Source organism: Alligator mississippiensis, chromosome 4, assembly GCF_030867095.1.
Source record: "Alligator mississippiensis isolate rAllMis1 chromosome 4, rAllMis1, whole genome shotgun sequence".
Classification (NCBI taxonomy): Eukaryota; Metazoa; Chordata; order Crocodylia; family Alligatoridae; genus Alligator; species Alligator mississippiensis.
Genome location: NC_081827.1, coordinates 228812628 through 228831256, shown reverse-complemented (window position 1 = coordinate 228831256; position 18629 = coordinate 228812628). Strand labels below are relative to the sequence as shown.

General features: G+C 45.2%; 1 protein-coding gene across 2 annotated transcripts in view; it reads left to right on the top strand.

The window, feature by feature from the left end:
• The first annotated feature begins 9162 nt into the window (after positions 1-9162).
• The window catches only part of KIF5C (kinesin family member 5C), a 168781-nt gene continuing 159314 nt past the window's right edge, over positions 9163-18629 (top strand). For both annotated transcript variants that reach the window (XM_059727397.1, XM_059727396.1), the window contains exon 1: positions 9163-9496. In XM_059727397.1, the coding sequence (XP_059583380.1) occupies positions 9371-9496 (126 nt within the window). In that variant the 5' untranslated portion in view covers positions 9163-9370. The remainder of the gene's footprint in view (positions 9497-18629) is intronic.

The window sequence follows — 18629 nt, the reverse complement described above, 5'->3', positions numbered from 1 at the left end:
TGGGGCCAGATTGGTGCTGGGTTGCCTCCTTGCCCCCATCTGCACAACTGAATGGGGCCTAACATGCCTGCCCTGAGCAAGGATTGGGACTGCCAGCTAAAAAGGTTGAACACTGATGACATAGATGATTTAAGCCTCTATTTGTGGTCTTTCTCATTCTTTGAAGAAATAAGAGGAATATGGAACCCTTCATTAGTTGAAAAATTTAAATGCTGGGCTAATGTAATGAAAGAAGGCTAATGTGGTACCCATCTTCAAGAAAGGGAGAAAAATAGATCTGGGGAACTACAGGTCAATCAGATTGACCTCAATCCCTGGAAAGATTTTGGAAAAAATTATCAAAGAGCTCTTTCTTGACAAACTGGTTGATGGCAACATCCTGAGAGAGAGCCAGCATGGGTTTGTTGTGGGTAGGTCTTTCCTGACCAGTCTCATTTATGATTTCTATGACCAGGTGACATACCACCTGGACAGGGGAGAAGAGATTGATGTCATATATCTGGACTTTAAAAAAGCCTTTGATCTGGTGTCCCATGATCTCCTCATGCTAAAATGGGCCACCTGTGGCCTCGGCTACATCACAGTCTGATGGCTGGGGAATTGGCTCTGAGGTTGGACCCAGAGCATAATAGTTGATGGAACTGAATCAGCATGGCATTCTGTGACCAGTGGTGTCCCCCAAGGCTCCTTCTTTGGACCTATATTCTTTAACACTTTTATTAACAATGTGGACATTGGTGTCAGAAGTGGACTGGCCAAGTTCACCGATGACACCAAACTTTGGAGTAGAGTGTCCGCACCCAAGACTAGGCTAGTGATCCAGGCTGACATTGATAGGCTTGGAAAGTGGGCGGGTAAAATCCTAATGACATTCAATACAGATAAATGCAAGGTACTCCACCTCGGGGTGGGAGGTGGGGACGGGACCCGCATCACGCTTATAGGCTTGCTATGCTCGCTAGCACCACGGCCAAAAGGGACTTGGGGGTCATGATTGACCGTAAGATGAACATGAGCCACCAACGCAATGTCACAGCTGGTAAAGTGAACAAAACTCTGTCTTGCATCCGTAGATGTTTCTCAAGCAAATCTTAGGATGTCATCCTCCCTCTGTACTCGGCCTTGGTGAGGCCACAGCTGGAGTACTGCATCCAGTTCTGGGCTCCACAATTCAACAAGGATGTGGAGAAGCTTGAGAGGGTCCAGAAGAGAGCCACACACATGAGAACAGGCTTATGAAGAGAGGCTGAGAGCCATGGGACTCTTCAGCCTGGAAAAGTGCAGGCTCGGGGGTGACCTGGTAGCAGCCTATAAGTATATAAGGGATGTACATCAGGATCTGGGGGAACACCTGTTCACTAGAGTGCCCCAAGGGATGACAAGGTCCAATGGTGACAAACTCCTCCAAGACCATTTCAGGCTGGACATATTGAAAAACCTTTATGGTCTGAGCCCCCAAGGCCTGGAATAGACCAGCACCTATTCTGGACTCTTAAGAAATGTTTGGACGCTTATCTTGCTGGGATCCTTTGACCATTGCTGACTTCCTGGCCCTGGGGCAGGGGGCTGGACTTGATGATCCTCTGGGGTCCCTTCCAGTCCGAATGTCTATGAAATCTATGAAATCTAATAAGGAAAAAATATTTTGGCTCCTTTCTAATAACTAAGAGCCTGTCTTATACTCCTGGAATGTATATGTACTACTTACACAAAGAATAAAGGCCACACTTAAATAAAATTTCCATGTTTTTATTCTTTTACTATAGCATATTGTTTCAATTTATCTATTTTTGTATCATCATATATGTTTTAAATTGTGTTTACATTGGTAAAATGTATAATCTTATTGTATGCTTTTACCAATAACTATACATTATATAATGTTATATATAGTTCTGTTGTCAATTTTACATTATAGTGTTAGTGAAAGCCCTAACTGGTACTATTAGTAGTAGTCCTTTGGTAATTAAGAACATGGGGATTCAGAAATTAGTCAGGACATGATGACTCAGAATCCAAGTCATGATTTATAAATGAAAATCATGTGTGAGGAAGAGAGTGTTAATTACTTGATAATCTGTAGAAATAAATCACAGTGGACAGGACATTTTTATCACACAGTGCACATTATGGCTAGCTACCTTTGATGCAGTTGCTTTTTAGAAGAGCATGAGATCCCATAATAACTAGCTTGCTCTGTTGCCATCAGCATTGTATAATGATGGCTAGCACAGTGGGAAGACAGCAAATAGAAAGAGTCTCTTTGGAAATGCCACAGAACTGGCTATTCTGTATCCCTGTTTGTATGAGTCATACTAATTTAATGTGATGGGAAATCTGTTCTTTCATGAAAACTGATTGCACAGGTTGATTGGAGATGCCTAAGCTTAGGGAACGTCTCCTACTTGCCAGCTGCCGAAAATGATTATTGCTCACATCTTTCAGCCCTTGAGACCAGCTCCTTTTCAGGGTCTGCGAATAATAATACATTTGCTTAGCTTAGTTCCGCCTTGTAATTTTTGTAATGCTTGTTTGCTTTTCAACGATTGAAAGTGGCAGAAACTGCAGTGCCACCGACCATTACCGTACAGAGGTTCTGTTGAGTGGAGATTTTCTTTCTAGCTTTTGAGTACCTTCTTGTCAAATTTGTTTAAGCATCTAATGATCAGGTTTATTGATCTCCTTTCTCTCAAGCACAGGCACAAAACATGTTAGCATGGCTACCCGCTGCATACATCTTCTTTAGCCAAATATTGGTCTTTTAAAGTAAATGCAGCTTCTACACATGTACACTTGTATCTGACAGAATTGACTCCAGGATTTTAGATCTTTTTTTAGTCAGTTCTTCCATTTTTATTTAGTGACAAATTACACATCCTGATGATGTTTACCAGGCCAGGGTTAGATGCATGTTAATCACCACCAATTCATGAAGAGAATAATATGGTGTTTTGTCTACATTTTACACCACTACACACACAGGACTCCTTTATGAAATTAACAGCATGGTAAAGTTTACTTTGTATTAAATCTCTCCAAAGCTTATTTTGGAATACATGCTTGTACGTTTTGACTTTTGTGTTAGCACCATTTTATGTAATTGTATTGACAGATTGAATAGTTCTAATACCCTTATATTGATTGTAGGCAATCACAGCTATATACTGCGGGCCAGATCCTAATTTACCAATAGGCACTTACATGAATTTAGGTGCCCAAATATGATCCTATTCCATATTGCTTGAGTATCTGAAAAAACATGAACACATCTACTTTTGTAACACACCATTTTTAGCCCTAAGACCAAATCAGAAAAATCACTGAACACAAAGAAGGCTCATCCAATGTTTGTGTTAACTGTTTTGTAGGGATTAGGACTACATAGAATAGAATTACATCTAGGTACCTAATTCATGGAATATTATCTGGCCATATAGTTAATACTCTATTAAATATACAGTGACTGGCCATGAGAGTGATGGCCCACCCTCTGAAAGCATTTGTGTTCATTTCTCAATTCTCTCCATGCTGGTCTTAAATGTGTAATACTGCTGCAAAATCTTCATATAGATATAGATAGTGTGGCAGGGCACTGTTGGTGCCTGCCACTTTAAGGGCTGAGCCACACAGCCAGCAGGTGCTTGATTATGGCAGCCACTTTAGAACTCTGGCCGCCTATATAAACAGAGCAGTTCACAGCTGGCAGACAGGCAGGCACGTTGCTTGACTGAAAGGCTGTACAAAACATCTTAGAGGTAAGGGCAGGATCTTAGGGGGATGATTTGGAGGCTCCTGGTCCTGGGCATTACCTAAAACTGCACTCTGCTGGGAGTGGGTATCCTGGTGGGGCTTCCAGTGGCACAGGAGCCTCCAGGAAAATACCAGACCAGTTACCACCCCAGTGGAAGGTGGGTCAGGGTGCCTCAATAACTCCTAGCCCCCACATCACTATGGGTACCAGTTGGGGCTGGGCATGGCTATGGCCACCTGAGCCCCCACCAGGGAGGGAAGCCCCATAGCCCCAGTGATGGGGTAGAAGGTGTGGAGCCCCAGTAAGGGTAGGCCCCAGTGAGGGGGCAGAGATGTAGAGCCCCATTGAGGGGGAAACCAGAGGGCTGGGAGCCCGGTGTGAGTTTGTATAGAGTATGTGTGTGAGTTTGTATAGAGTTGCCCCAGGAGGGGCCAAGGCAAGCTTGGCTTCAGTTGAGTAATTGGCTGGCCACTACCCCAGTGAGGATTGTGGGAGAGGCCCAAAAGATGGTATGTCTGCCACCCAAGGTATGCACTAGATAAAGCCTATGGCCAAAGGGGCCTGCTCCAAGAGGGAGCAAGGCGGTATAAGTTGCTGCATGAAAGGGACCCTGTGAGAGGGGGTGGAATGTGAGAGGCCCTAGTAAGAGGAGGGTGGTATGAACGTGTGTGTATGAGGCCTGACAATGAGGGCTAAGCTTGGTCCGGCTGTAGGCCGGGAGCATTATATCACCTGAATGCCATCCGCAAGGCTTAGGTTGTGGTGTAGGGGTGGAACGGGGCCGCAGATACCGCCACCTGGCATTGGGGCAAGAATGGGCAGCCTTCCTCCTTATTCAAACCAATTAAGAGACAACAAAGCAAGGCATGGCAGGAAAGGAGGTAGGCAGTTGGCCCAGAAACAGGTGGGCAGGCCAATGGCAAACTGGCCTGAGAAAGCCCCCTGTTACAGATAACTATTGATAGATAGATATCGATCATAGTATCATAGTGCTTAGGGTTGGAAGGAACCTAAACAGATCATCAGGTCCAACCCCCTGCCCCGGGCAGGAACAGGTGTCAGGGTCATATCACCCCAGCCAAATATCTCTCCAGCCTCCTCTTGAAGACCCCCAAGGTAGGAGAAGGCACCACCTTACTTGAGAGCCCATTCCAGAGCCTGGCAGCCCTAACTGTAAAGTAATGTCTTCTGATGTCCAGCCTGAACCTTCCCTCTAACAATTTGCGGCTGTTATTCCCAGTAATCCCGGGTGGTGCCCGGGGAAACAGAACCTCCCCCAATTCCTGCTGGTCCTCCCGGGTGAGTTTGTAAATGGCCACCAGATCCCCTCTCAGCCTTCTCTTGTGCAGGCTGAATCAATTCAGGCCCTTTAGCCTCTCTTCATTGGGCCTGCCCCGTTGCCCCTTGACCATGTGAGTGGCCCTCCTCTGGACCCTCTCAATGCTAGCCACATCTCTCTTGAAGTGCAGTGCTCAGAACTGGACACAGTACTCCAAATATGGCCTGACCAACGCCGCATATAGGGGAAGGATCACCTCCCTGGACCTGCTTGTGATGCACCTGTAGATGCATGACAAGGTGCAGTTAGCCTTACTGACCACTTCCTCACATTGGCAGCTCATGTTCATCTTGGAGTCAGCAATAACTCCAAGATCCCTTTCTGCTACCATGTTGACAAGAAGGGTATTCCCCAGCCTGTAGGTGTGTTGCCTGTAGGTTCCTTTTCCCTAGATGCAGCACCTTGCACTTGTCTGTGTTGAATTCCATCCTATTCTCATCTGCCCACCTCTGTAATTTGTCTAGATCTAGCTGGATTTTGTCCCTCCCCTCCAGCATGCCCACCTCGCCGCACAACTTGGTGTCATCAGCCAATTTGGACAGCATGCATTCCACACCCACGTCCAGATCGCTGATAAAGATGTTGAACAGTACAAGCCCCAGGCCTGAGCCCTGGGGGACTCCACTGCTCACATCCCTCCAGGTTGAAAATGACTCGTCCACCACCACTCTCTGGGTGTGAACATTTAGCCAATTCGCCACCCATCTGACTGTGTAGGCATCAATGCTGCAGTCACCTGTTTTGTTTTTAAGATAATGTGGTGGGAAACCGTGTCAAAGGCCTTCTTAAAGTCCAGGAAGACAACAACCACCCTGGCACCCTCGTCCAGGGACTTTGTGACCTGACAATAAAAAAGAAACCAGGTTAGTCAGGCAGGACCTGCCCTCAATGAACCCATGTTGGTTGCTCCTGAGCATTACCTCCCCTTCTGGGCCCTTGCAGATGTGCTCCTTGATAATTTTCTCAAAGGTCTTCCCAAGGACCAAGGTAAGAATGGCTGGCCTATAATTGCCAGGGTCCTCCTTTCTCCCCTTCTTGTAAATAGGGACCACATTGACCCTTTTCCAATCCTCTGGTACCTGGCCAGTGCCCCACAAGCGCTCATAAAGTTATGCCAGGGGCCCTGCTATGACCCTCACCAATTCCCTCAGCACCCTCAGGTGAAGAGCACCTGGACCCACCGATTTAAACACGTCCAGCCCCTCCAAGAGTTCCCTAACTAGGTTGTTCCTGACCCTAGGCATGGTGGTGCCTCCCCTGGGTCTGTCTGCAATTCTACTGGGGGAAATGTTCCAGTCCCTGTTCAGGTATATGGAGGCAAAGAATTCGTTAAAGTGGTCAGCTTTTTCATTTGCCGCAATCACCAGATTGCCAAGCCTATCCTGTAAGGGCCCCACGTTACCCGGTGCCGCCTTCTTACTTCCTATGTACTTGAAAAAGGACTTTTTATTATTCTTAATTCTGGTTGCTAGTCCTAGCTCTATCTCTGCCTTGGCCATTCCATAGATAAATATATGCAAGCTAATACTGGATTGGACTCAACCTGCGTGCATTTTGTATTTGAAGACTCTTATCTTTGTCTGACTAGCTTGCAAGTTCCTTAACCTAGAGATGAAGCCTTGTATGTTTGAACAGTAGTACATATGTGCTTGTGGCACTTAACAAACAATTGCTGGGATTAGTAAACCTGCACACTTATCCACCTGACAGGGATGGCAAGAAGCTTTATTAATGTTGATGCAGTACTTTAAAGGAAGAACAAGGGCTGCAAAAATTGCTGCATCATACTGGCTGGTATGTACTTGGCTTTGGATGGCTTGGATAGTAGGAAAGTTATGTCATCCTGCAGAGAACAAACAGCAGGTAAAATAGCAAGATGATGCTAATGTAAGGATTTTTATGGTTGATATTTTTGGCCTGATGAACAATACTTTGCCTAACTTTATCCCAACCATGCAATTGGTTCAATAAAAGATATCACCTGCAAAAATCTTTGCCTCTGATATCACTCCTATGCTACCAAAAGATGAAGCTTTTGACCTGGCGATGACTGGCCAAGAAAATATGAATGGAAGTAAAGGAAAACAATGGACAATCATCTTTCCATATTGCTAAGAAAGAGGTTCCCAACTCTTTTCCTACTGTGACATAGGGTATGGAAAACCATTTGTGCCCACTGATGAGAAGCTAAAAGAATCAACCAACTCCAAGAAAAAAACTCCATACCCAATCTATTGTCCCATGGACAAATTCTGGGCTGAAAGACTGCTAGTCTTCTGTAGTCATTGACAAGTTTCCCAATGACTTCAACAGTGCCAAGACTTCAAGGGCAACTAGAAACACATTTGCTTTATTTCATATTTTTACAAAATGAGAGATGGTGGCAACTGAGTAAAAATGTTACAACTGGAGGCAAACCCATCTTTTAACAGGTTCTTGCAGTACTGGGTAGTCAAATGTGTTCTATTTTCCATGTGCAAAGAAGGCATTCCCAGCATGGGCTCTACCTTTATTCCTTCTCACCTTGTTTTCTTTCAGCATAAAACAATGTCTGCAGGAGACAGCACAGAGTGCACACCTCTTCCAGCACAGGACCAACTGCAGTTAAAGTTAGGGTTCACAAACCATCTCTAACAGAAACAAGCTGCTTATTCTTTAGGATCCGTTCCCAATTCTTTACCCATTTCGTGTCAAGTGTAACTAGGGTTAAAATGATCGCATCCTTGACTGTTTCCTGGACTGATTTTCTTGAGCAAATCAGTCAAGAAATTAGAACCTAAGAACCATGGTTGGAGGTTGTGTGACAAATGAAGCTACAATGGTTTGGACACATCAGGAGAAGGCTGGACACCCTTGCCAACACCATAACACAGGGTGCTGTTGAGAGAAAGAAAGAAAGAGGCAGACCCAAGAAGTGCTGGGGAACCAATATCAAGGAATGGATGGGGTTTCAACTGATAAAGTGCACAAAGCTAGCCAAACGGGGTGGCATGGAGGAGATGGTTGTAGCATCTAAGGTGTCTCAATAGTTACAGCAGCCTTGGAGCTGACCTGGCTTGACTTCGTCAAATCCTGACTGGAAAAAGAGAACTTTTCAAACACCAATTCTCATTCTGCATGGAGGGTGTGGATATTTTTGATGGGATGTAGGGAGAAGAGGGTGTAAGGTCTGGAGGGCTCATCACCCCCCTGGGACTCTGGCAGAGGAGGCTGCACTGTTTGTGTCATGCACTGAAAAAGATGGTGATATTTCAGCTGCTTCTGCACCAGAGTCCAAGGCCTAATGAAGAGTGGGGCTGGACCTAGGGTGACCATCATGGAGGACATTCTGGTTTTCTGCTACTCTGTTCTCTATTGATACGAAACTGGAGGCCTTTTATGCATGGGTGACTGGTGCCACCTTGGCCACAGGGGGCACATCCCCCCCTCCCAGACTAATCTTGCAGACTTCATCCAGTGCTCCCACTCACCGGCTTGTGCTTGCAAAGGGAGCACTGCTGCTCTCTCTGCCCCCGGCCATCGCCTAAGGGGGGAGTGCAGCCTGTCAGGGGGCGCACCAGCACTCACAGGGGGCATGCGTACCCCTCTGCGTTGCCACTGCCTCCATGTCCTCTTCAAGAAAAAAACAGAAGATGTACAGGTGTCCGGCTTCGTCTCAATAAAGGCTGGAGGCCAAGCGGACTGTCCCTTAGGATGGCCACCCTACCTGTGCCCCCAGTCCCTGGGCCTGGCACTGTGGCACAGAGCCGCACACTACTTGAGGCTGCCTGTCCAGTGCAAGGTGGTCAAGGTCCAATAAACAACAGGGCAAGTGCGGCACGGAGACCCCAGACGACTCGAAGAGACGGGGCAGGACCGGACCCGGACCCGGACCCGGACCCGCTCAAAACCCGTTGGCTGCCCTTCCCTCCCGCCCCCGCCGTGCTGGGGAGCGCGGGCCAGCCCCCGGCCCCCGCGCCGGGACTACAGCTCCCGCCATGCTTTGCCGGCGCTCCCCTCGGCCGGGCTGCGGGAGGTTGATGTAATGCGGTGAAGTCACAAAGCCCCGCGGCTGCGGGAGGCGGCGGCTGCGGCGCTCGGCATGGCAGGGCGGGCGGCGGCGGCGGCGTGAGGAGCCGAGCCGAGCCGAGCGGAGCGCAGCGCAGCGCAGCGGAGCCCCAGCCCGAGCCCCTGCCCCAGGGATGCTGCGCTGACGGCTCGGCCCGCGCCCGCCGGCCCGTGCGCTGCGGAGGGCGGCCGGGGCCGGTCCCGGCGGCGGCAGCCCCACGCCCCCGCCCGCCATGGCGGACCCGGCCGAGTGCAGCATCAAGGTGATGTGCCGCTTCCGGCCCCTCAACGAGGCGGAGATCCTGCGCGGGGACAAATTCATCCCCAAGTTCAAGGGCGACGAGACCGTGGTGGTCGGGGTGAGTCCGAGCCGCGCCCCCGGGCACCGTCGCTGCGGCGCGGACCCCGCGCTCACCTGGGGCCGGGGCCGGGGCCGGGGCCGGGGCTGGCGGTGGGCAGGTGCCAGCCCCGCTGCCCCCGCGGGGCTCGGCTCTGCAGCGCTGCGGCTGTGCGGGGGAGGCTGCCCCGCGTGCGCCCCGTCGGGCCGGGCCGGGCCGGGCCGCCCGCAGCGCAGCGCCGCGCCGCGCGGCTCCGTCCCGCCGCTGGCCCCGCTCCTCGCGCCGGCCCGGGGCTGCCCGCGGGGCCGAGCCGGGCCACCGCCGCGGGCTGGGTGGCACCCGGGCCCGGCCGCCTTGCCGGGACGCGCAGCTCGGCTGCTGGAGCGGTGTCCCCCGGAGCCGCCGGGCTCGCTGGACGTGGAGGACGGGCTTTGTTTTAGGTGCGGGCTCCAGCCCTCGGCAGCCATATTTGTGCTACCCATGAAGCGGCTGCATCTGTCCTCCTCCTTGCACGAGTGCTGGCAGGAGTAGCCCCCCGCTCCTCGGGCAGCCCAGTGATGTATCATCCCACCACGGGGCAAGCCAACGAAATAGAGAGTTTTATGTCAGAGGTTTGGTGCCCTGGTTCATTGGGAGAGCAAGTACTTCCCTTGTAAAGGGCAGCTAGTTGGCTGGGGAGAGACTGAATAAAACTTTGAGGTGATTTTACACCTAGATGATGGAGGCTTCTTCACGTCTCTTCCCTTATTTGAGGCGCTACGTGAAAAACCAAACAAACCCAACAACAACGAAATGAGATTTGTTTTGTGAGCAGGTAAAATTCGTATTCCTCACTTGAAAGAGTCATCCTAATTGCCACGGCTGGTTAATCTCCTTTCAGAAACAAAGGAGGATGACTTCAGGCTGCGAACGTTTGGAACGAAGAAATAAAACTAACAGTGAAACAGTTACTTTCATTGAAACGTTAGAAGGTTAAAAAGGCAGCAGCACGTGTATTAAATGATTGGTGGAATCGTTTTGCACGTGAGCCGGTTCTGCTGATAAACGCATCCTTTGATAGAAAAATTCAGTTTCCCGTCTGTGCGTTACTTTGCTAAGACTTGCGTATAGCAATTCTAGTCATAGTGCATCTCCGCAATGTAGCCTTTCTTTGAAAAACACTGAATCCGGTATAAGATGACATCTTTGAAGAAAATGCTCAGGCTTGACTGTGAAACATTATCTACTGACTTGAAAGATGAGAAGAAAAAGCAGATACTTTTAAGTACCTGCTGGAGGTAGTATCCCATCATTCAGGGCTCTCAAACAAGTAGCCTGTGGGCTCCTGCCTGGGCTCCGCTCCCCCCCTCCACTGTCTCGGTTGCTGCCACTACTGGGGTGACTGGGCACTCCTCCCTCTTTCTGCTCCTTCCATTGGGGATGGGGTGGGGCAGGCCAGGTTGCTTCATAAGCCTTTGACATGCAGACATGGCCTGGAGCCTCTCTGCAGTGGGTGGGGATGCTTATGCAGTATGGTTCACCAGGGAGGGATGCTGGTGGCATGGTACATGTAGTTTGTGGCCCGTGGTTTGGGGGACACGTGGCCCCTGACCGCTGTGAAATTAGACAGCCATGCCCAAATTCATTTATGACTTGCTATTGTATTTTGGAGAGAAATGGAAATAACAGATAAGAGGGTATGTTTACCCTTCTGTATATTTTCACTTTAGCAGGATAACTAGTTGGCATCTTTAGCTGAATGTCTTAATCATTTGGTTTTTTTTTTTTTTTACTCTTCTTGGCTTCTCATTATGTGGCCAGTTGAGGTCTGGGAAGAAGGAGGACTGACGATGTCTAACAAGACCTTATCTCCATGACAGAGTTCTGCTGACATAACTGCATCAATTAGGGATGGTGAAAAGATCATGTAGCCAGTGCCGTTATGCTGGCAAAACAACTCTATTGGCAGAAGTAGGCTGGCAACGTTTCTGCTTTTTGTCGGGTGGAGGTGGGAAGCGAATGAAACTGGTGACAGATTCTTTCTGTTGGCAGAGCTGCTTCTACACCAGGGGGCTCTGCTGCTGTAGCTCTTCTTCCACAGTTAAAGTAACTGTAGTCCTGTAGTATAGTGGATTAAGCTTCACAGGCTTCCATGCAAGTCTTTGTTATACTAAACAGTGAAAATTCTCTCTTGTGTTGGGTTTGCTGGTTGTAATGACACCCATGAGAAATTGGACCATTACTGGTGTAGCCATAGTTGGTTGCAAGTTCTTAGCCCAAAGGGACTTTACCATAACTTGATCTACAATAGGTAGTATTGCAATGTACTAATCATAGAACATGGTATTGATTGTTCTTATTCAGTGGGTCAGATTTAATGCTCAGATCTGACCACTAGTAATATTTAACTTGGCGGAAAGAGGGAAGAATCATCTTTCTGATGAAAAATATTCCCAGGGTAAACTTTCTAGAAGAGCACTACTTTCTTTTAAGAGTCATGAAGTCCTTAAAAAATTGAACTGTAAAGTAAAATAAACAGAACTTACTTTTGTTTGCTTCAGAATACAGATCACAAAGTGTATTTTTGTTCTATTTTTAAAAAAAAATGCACTGTTTTGACTAAATCATAAATATCAGGAGTTCTTTTTCTTCTCTGAGACAAAAACTAATGGAATTTTGTTATTGCAAATGCATAGACATGAAGGGCAAGGTTATACTTAATTCAATCTTCTGAACCGCCTTCTGGAAAAATAGTCTATTTTATTCAAGATCTTTACAAACATGTGGAGAAAATGCTTTGTGCACCCTCCATCATTATCTGCTACTAACATTTTCTAGGCTTGCAGTATGTCTGACAGAAAGCAGGACTTGGCATGATTGTTATTTTTGAAAAACAAGCAACATGATTTTTCCAGTTTCTTTAGACATAAATAAAGGTGTGTATTTACAGTGTCCATGTCTGTGAGTTTCAGGATTTGTTCATGCAAATTGTAGATTGAAATTCTAGTTCCACTGTAGGCAAAGGAAAAGCTCCAGTGGCCTCACTAGGAATGGGATTTCATCCATTGCCTTTCTCCCCTCAGCTGGGCACTGGTAGGAACCTCTAGAGATCTGTCTCTATATACAGACAATGCAGTGGTATAGGGCAAGCTATGAGATCTGGTTTAAATGAATAAGTTATGATTGCTTTTAATTATTTGACTTTTGATCATGCTTTTACATGGCCAAACATATTCAGACACAATGTTCTATGACTCTTTTTCTCCTTTATGTGATTCTTGTGTGTTTGCCATGTTCTAACCCATCCTTAGCTATAATAGTAAAAGACAAATGTTGTAAATAAATAGATCTGTTGCCTCTCTTTGCTCGAATGCAACCTGATGGTGATCATCTGTTGACTATCTATTTGACTGATGTATTTCCAAATGTTTTTTTCTAAGTAGCTTATTTCTTGTATTTGGTGAGTGTGCTAACTTGCCAGCTATGAATTTTATCTTATAAGCACTTTTGAGTGAAGTTCATCAGTGACTGGAAGGAATGTATAAGGTCTGTTCATTGGATGGTTAACTGCCTGTGATAGGAAATGGTATTTCCCAGTTAGATTTTCCAGTGTGCCCATGATACTTTTCCCCTCTAAATAAATTAAAAACAAAACAAAAAAACCTGAAGTATGCTGAGGAACACATTTTTCTTTTGTTTGTCTGGTAGATCTATACCGGGCACTCCCCGGGTAATTTAGCAAAAGAAGTTTGAAAACTGATGTAATTGTGATGTTTAATACTGGGGATTTCTAGAACTGACATTTTGGTCTGCCCAAGAGATGGATGTCAGTGTTTGCTGTTGGCAGGAAGGAGACAAAAATCTCTTGGTTTTTCATTGCTCACCCCCTTTTGAACTGAAATGTAAGGGCAAAAAGTTAAAAAAAAAAAAAAAAAAAAAAAAAAAAAAAAAAAAAGCTTTTTAGCCATCTCTGGAAACAGAATATGCTGGGATTTGCCCTTCTGCCCTGCAACGAGTGTGGTGGCAGGGGGGAGAAAGGAGAATACTGTTCAACAGGATGCTGTCCACCAAGTGTTGACCTGGTGGGTTGTTAAGGAAGTCCTTGCAGATGATGGCTATGATGCAGGACCTAATGTGTGTCTTCTGAACAAGTGAGGAAAAATGGAGTGAGCTTTTTCTGCTAAGATATATCTTACAGGCTGTTAGTTGCAGTCATAAATGCTTTAAGAGTTTGGGTTTCTAACAAAACATCCTGAAAACAAGTGAACATTAGAGCAGTGAATACAAGGCAATATAATAGTCTCAACAGTTCTTGCCAATCATCCCAATGTTTCTTGTAATGTTGCATGGTACATTGCTCTTCTAATGAAAGCAGACAAATATTTCCACCTTTTAAATGCATTCAAGTGTAAACCATTTTATTTTGAAGTGGGAGGGATCTGCATGCCTTTATAGAAATGTCTAACGTAGAGTTAAATTCTTATAGGTTGATTTGCTCTAGGATATGAGATTGGGGATGCCAGTACTGGTGGTGAAGCTGACAGTTTTATAGTTAGGTAAAATCAGCTTGTCAGCTTGTTCAAATGATCTTTCTTTAAAAGAGAATTGGGTATAGTTTTCCATCATTTTGTGGGATTGTTCTGTTTTCTGGTATGAAAGGATATGCAGGATATTTTGCTATGAATTTCTTTTTAGTTGAAAACATAACCTGGAATCTTTTTGCATCATTAGTCTGTTTCCTTTTTCTCCCCTAACTCCTCTGTTCCTATGAAGACTTAGCATTTTTCTATAAAAGAACTGGTCTGAGAAACTTGTAATGTGGTACCAATAGCTCACACAGATAAGCATGTAATCTGTTTGAAGACTATGACCTCCAAAGGCAGGCACCAAGAGATGACAGGAATCTGGGATGGATTCTTTTCTATTAGTAAATGTTATTAATTCTCTTTATGTCATCAAATTTTTCTTTACTATGGCATGAATTGCAAAGCAAATTTTTGACCTGATGCCTTCTACTTTCCGCTTTAAGACAAGTTTTGCTATGCTCTGCTAATCTTCCTAAAATGCTGGAGTGCACTGTTTCCATGCCTGACTGTTCTGCAGCATATAGGGAGGTCACTGTATACTCGAACAAAATGTAGTAAATGTGCCACATGTCTCCCATTCACCTTGAACTAATTCATGGATTAGGTTAACGGGGGAATCGGCAGAAAAAGCCAACAGTGGACTTGTCAACACTGTGCTGCCATTTCTCTAGAAACAAATGTTTCATTAACTTAATGACTGTAATAGTAGCCATTGAAGGAACCATTAATGCCCTTGGCTTCTAAAAAGAACAATAATTTGTATTAGGCTTAGCCTTCCCAAACAAGCTCCCAGCAATGATTTTCCAGTGAGTCATCAATATGGCCAGAATTGGTTGGACAGTATATGGTTCTGTTATTACAGTGTTAGTAGATTTCAGAGGCCTTGATCTCTTTTACTAAGACATTTCTGCACATTCATCTTTTAAAAACAGATGTCCTGAGTTAATTTAAACAGTAATATGCAGCCTGCTCTTTTGTAATCTAGGGCAGCATAAGTCTATGGGGAAATAGCTGTAATGACAAGGACTTCTTGCCAACTTTTCTGTATTTGTCCGAATCTAGACTTGCCTGCTCTGCCACCACATCAGCTCAGACAGTCATATTTCACAAGCTAGGATGGGTTAGTGCATAGCCGGGGAGCACATAGCCTTTGTCTATCCCATACCTTCAGGAATATTCCACCTGTGCTGTGCCTTTGGAAACTCCTGTATAGAGTGGCTGCTAGGAGTGTTTTGAGCCATGTACAGATTCACAGAAATTAAGGATTGGAAGGGACCTCATGAGATCATTGGGTCTAGTCCCCCCCTGCTCTGGGTAGAAAATACTGCTGGGGTCAAATAACCCCAGCCAGGTGTGCGTCCAGTCTCTTTTTGAAGATCTCCAGGGTAGGTGCCTGCACCACCACCGCTAAGAGCCTATTCCAGAGTGGTCACACAAACTGTAACAAAGTTTTTCCTTATATCCAGTCTAAAACTATGAACATGGGCAGGTGAGGTGATGGTACAAAAGCTGGGGACTAGTCTGTACCAGGGCTGCCACTGTTGTTAAGCACTGGTTGTGCTTTATTGTTGGTAGTGCAGTGGTGGGTGCTTTCTCAAAGATATACACTTCATTGTTTCAGGATGTGCTGTAGGTGATTCAAATACTGATACCCTGTGAGTGCATCTACACATGCAAATTCTGTGGGATGGGTCTACTCCAGAGTAAATTACTCTGGAGTAAACCTACCCTGGGCAGGTGTCTTCACATGCATGATTTGCTCCCCCCTCACAGCTCTGCCCCCTTGCAGGAGTCAGGGGGAGCTCTAGGCTCCCCCTGGTGGCTAGTCCAGGGACTGGCAGAGAGCGTGGGTTCAGGAGACGGCTGTCTTCTGGTATGGGCTGAGAGATTGTTCTCTGCCCTCGGGAGCTGCCTGCTGCCAGGGCGGGCTTCGGTGGTGGAGCTCAGGTGGGGACAATGTCCCCCTGTCCTGGCAGCAAGCAGCTCTTGGGGACTGGGAGTAATCTCCGACCCCCCCTGCTGCCCGGCTGACTTGAGAATAAATTTGCCTTGCTGTTCAGTAATTACTCAGCAGTTAATTTGCTACTTGCACTTGCAAGTATTTGCAGTTCAGTAATGGATGGAATGATCCCTGGTTTCTGTATCTTGCTTATACTGTAGACTCTATAGTGCAGTCATTAAACTGAAGGAGAAATGAACAATGACTACCATTATTTTTGGTTACAGGAAGCACAATTATGTATTCAAAACACAAACAAATCCCCCTTTAGCTTTCCTTATATCCTTTAGCTGGAAACAAAAAGTACTTGAAATAAATATTGGTGCCTGGTGAGCTTCCTTACTTTTTTCTAGAACAAGCCAAAAATCTTGGACCAGAAAATAGCAATTTGAGTGTTCCTAAAGCTTTCACCTTGTCAAAGGAACGAATGCTGAACAAGGGCAGATGTGATGCTAATGTACCTAAGAAAGTCCATGAAGAGAGTTAAACTATTTCCTGTAGCCTCTTGGAAATGGGAGCTGTGCAAGGTGCTGAAAACTTAGCCCGTAGTAAACTTCGGTTCTTTATTATCTTTGACATATAATGACCTGAAGTATCCAGCAATTAACCTTATTCCAATTAAGATAAGTCAGATATTCTCTTCTAAACCAAAGCAAAACTATCTGCAGCTTCAATACAGTCCTGCTGGGCCAGTGATTCTTTCTAGGGATTTTAAGAATTTAGATATTATCTGTGGGGAGGAGCTAATTCTTCTTGTTTGACTGCAAAGAGAGAGCTACTATTTGTGCAGATAGAGTAATTGAGAATATGGGATAGTAGTATATGCTGTGGAGACAATAGCTTCTCTCCCTGTACAGTAAAATGTTGTTGATTCTATTGTTTGACCATTTCTGTCTAGGTATATTGGCTGTAGGTTCCAAATTGGTTCCAATTTTTTATTCCATTTGAAAGCACTACACACTTTAATTCTTGAGCCAAATAGATAACACAGACTTTACCAGTCTTCTCACTGTATTACATTTAAGTACAGCTATATTTTTAGACAAGGCCATACGCACATTTTGGGGAGCTGCCCCAAAAATTTACAGCAAACTTTACAATATGGCAGGTGGGATATTCTACTATTTCATATAAACTGACCACAGTTTTTATTGAATTAAACTAAATATTATTCAGCATATTTTACTGTTTTCAATTTTCAGTTTGCTGTATGGTTAAACTTTTTGGGAGATATTTAAGGGGAAGCTGCTGGGTTTGGCATCCAACAAGCTGTGGGGAGAGTTTTGGGATAAATAGATTAGATGATGTTTCTTTTGAAAGAATCAGCACTGACATAATTTAAAAATACTGACATTTTAGGCCCTGATCCAGAAAGCTTATTTGTATGAATGGAAAATACTAGCTCTGCCCTAGCAAAACTTTGTTGAAATCAGTAGGGCTCTGCGTGGGCATAAGGGTCTTCCTGCGTTGGATTAGCTTGTCTTTAGGTTTCCTTGCAACTTTCCCAATGAATAAGGCTCCTTCATATTTCCCCTTACAGAATTGTTCCCAGCTCTCTGAAGAGCAGGGAAGGTTGTGTTGGTTTATTCTCATTTCAGATTTGAAATGAGATCTTCACAGCCATAGGGGTTAGAAATGTGTAATTTTAAAAAATAGATTCTTGAGGGAAGGTCTTTGGAGTGAATTCTGTATTAAATTCTTTGGCTATAGGATCTTGGTTTTAGCAGAGGAAGTTTTCCAAGACAATAAATGATTCAGGGTCTTGTCATGGGTGGCTTTCTTGCTCCTGGTATATTTTTCTCCTCTTGATAAGGCAGAGGAGTGCAATCTAGTACCTTTGTCTTGAGTTTCAGTCTCTTTTCTGTCAAAGACACTATCATACTCTCTTTAACTCTCCCTATAAATGGAAAATTGATTCACTTTCTTTTTTAAAGGAACTTTGAGGCATTCTGAAGGGAGACCTAATAAAATGAAAATATCACTAACAATTGATTTTTTTTTTTTAAGTGAATTGACTTGATAACACAGGTGTCTTGTAAAGTGTATCAAGTAGTTCAACTAATTACATTGTATCTGGCTAATGCATTAGCTAAGAATACATGCTTAATTCAAAATAGACCTGTTTTTTGTTTTGTTTCTTTGTGAAACACTTCAGGTGTTTTCCATATTTAATAACATATTCATGCTATCCTGTAGTCACAAAACACTACTATTTTCAGCTTCTCTTAGTGAAGGGATGAAGGTCATTCATTGTTTAATGATTTTACTGATGTTGAAATTTCACAAATATGACGTCCAACTGGATTTTCCAAGAATGTTTCCCCACTAAGTATTGTGCTGTGTGGCAAGAGCAATGGTAGATGTAAACACCGAGCTTTGGCGCACAGATGGAATTAGTAATGGGTGCAGTGTGGTCAGGAGCTATACTTGCTTGTGTCTTTCTAGCTGGGCCGCAGACTGCATTGTCTTCCCCTGAGATGTAGCAGTGTCACAGTCAGTGGAAGAGCTGGCATTGATTTCTGAGTGTCCTTGTTGAGTTTGGCACAGCTAGATACTCCAGTATTCTCTGAAATCTGTGCACATATCTTTT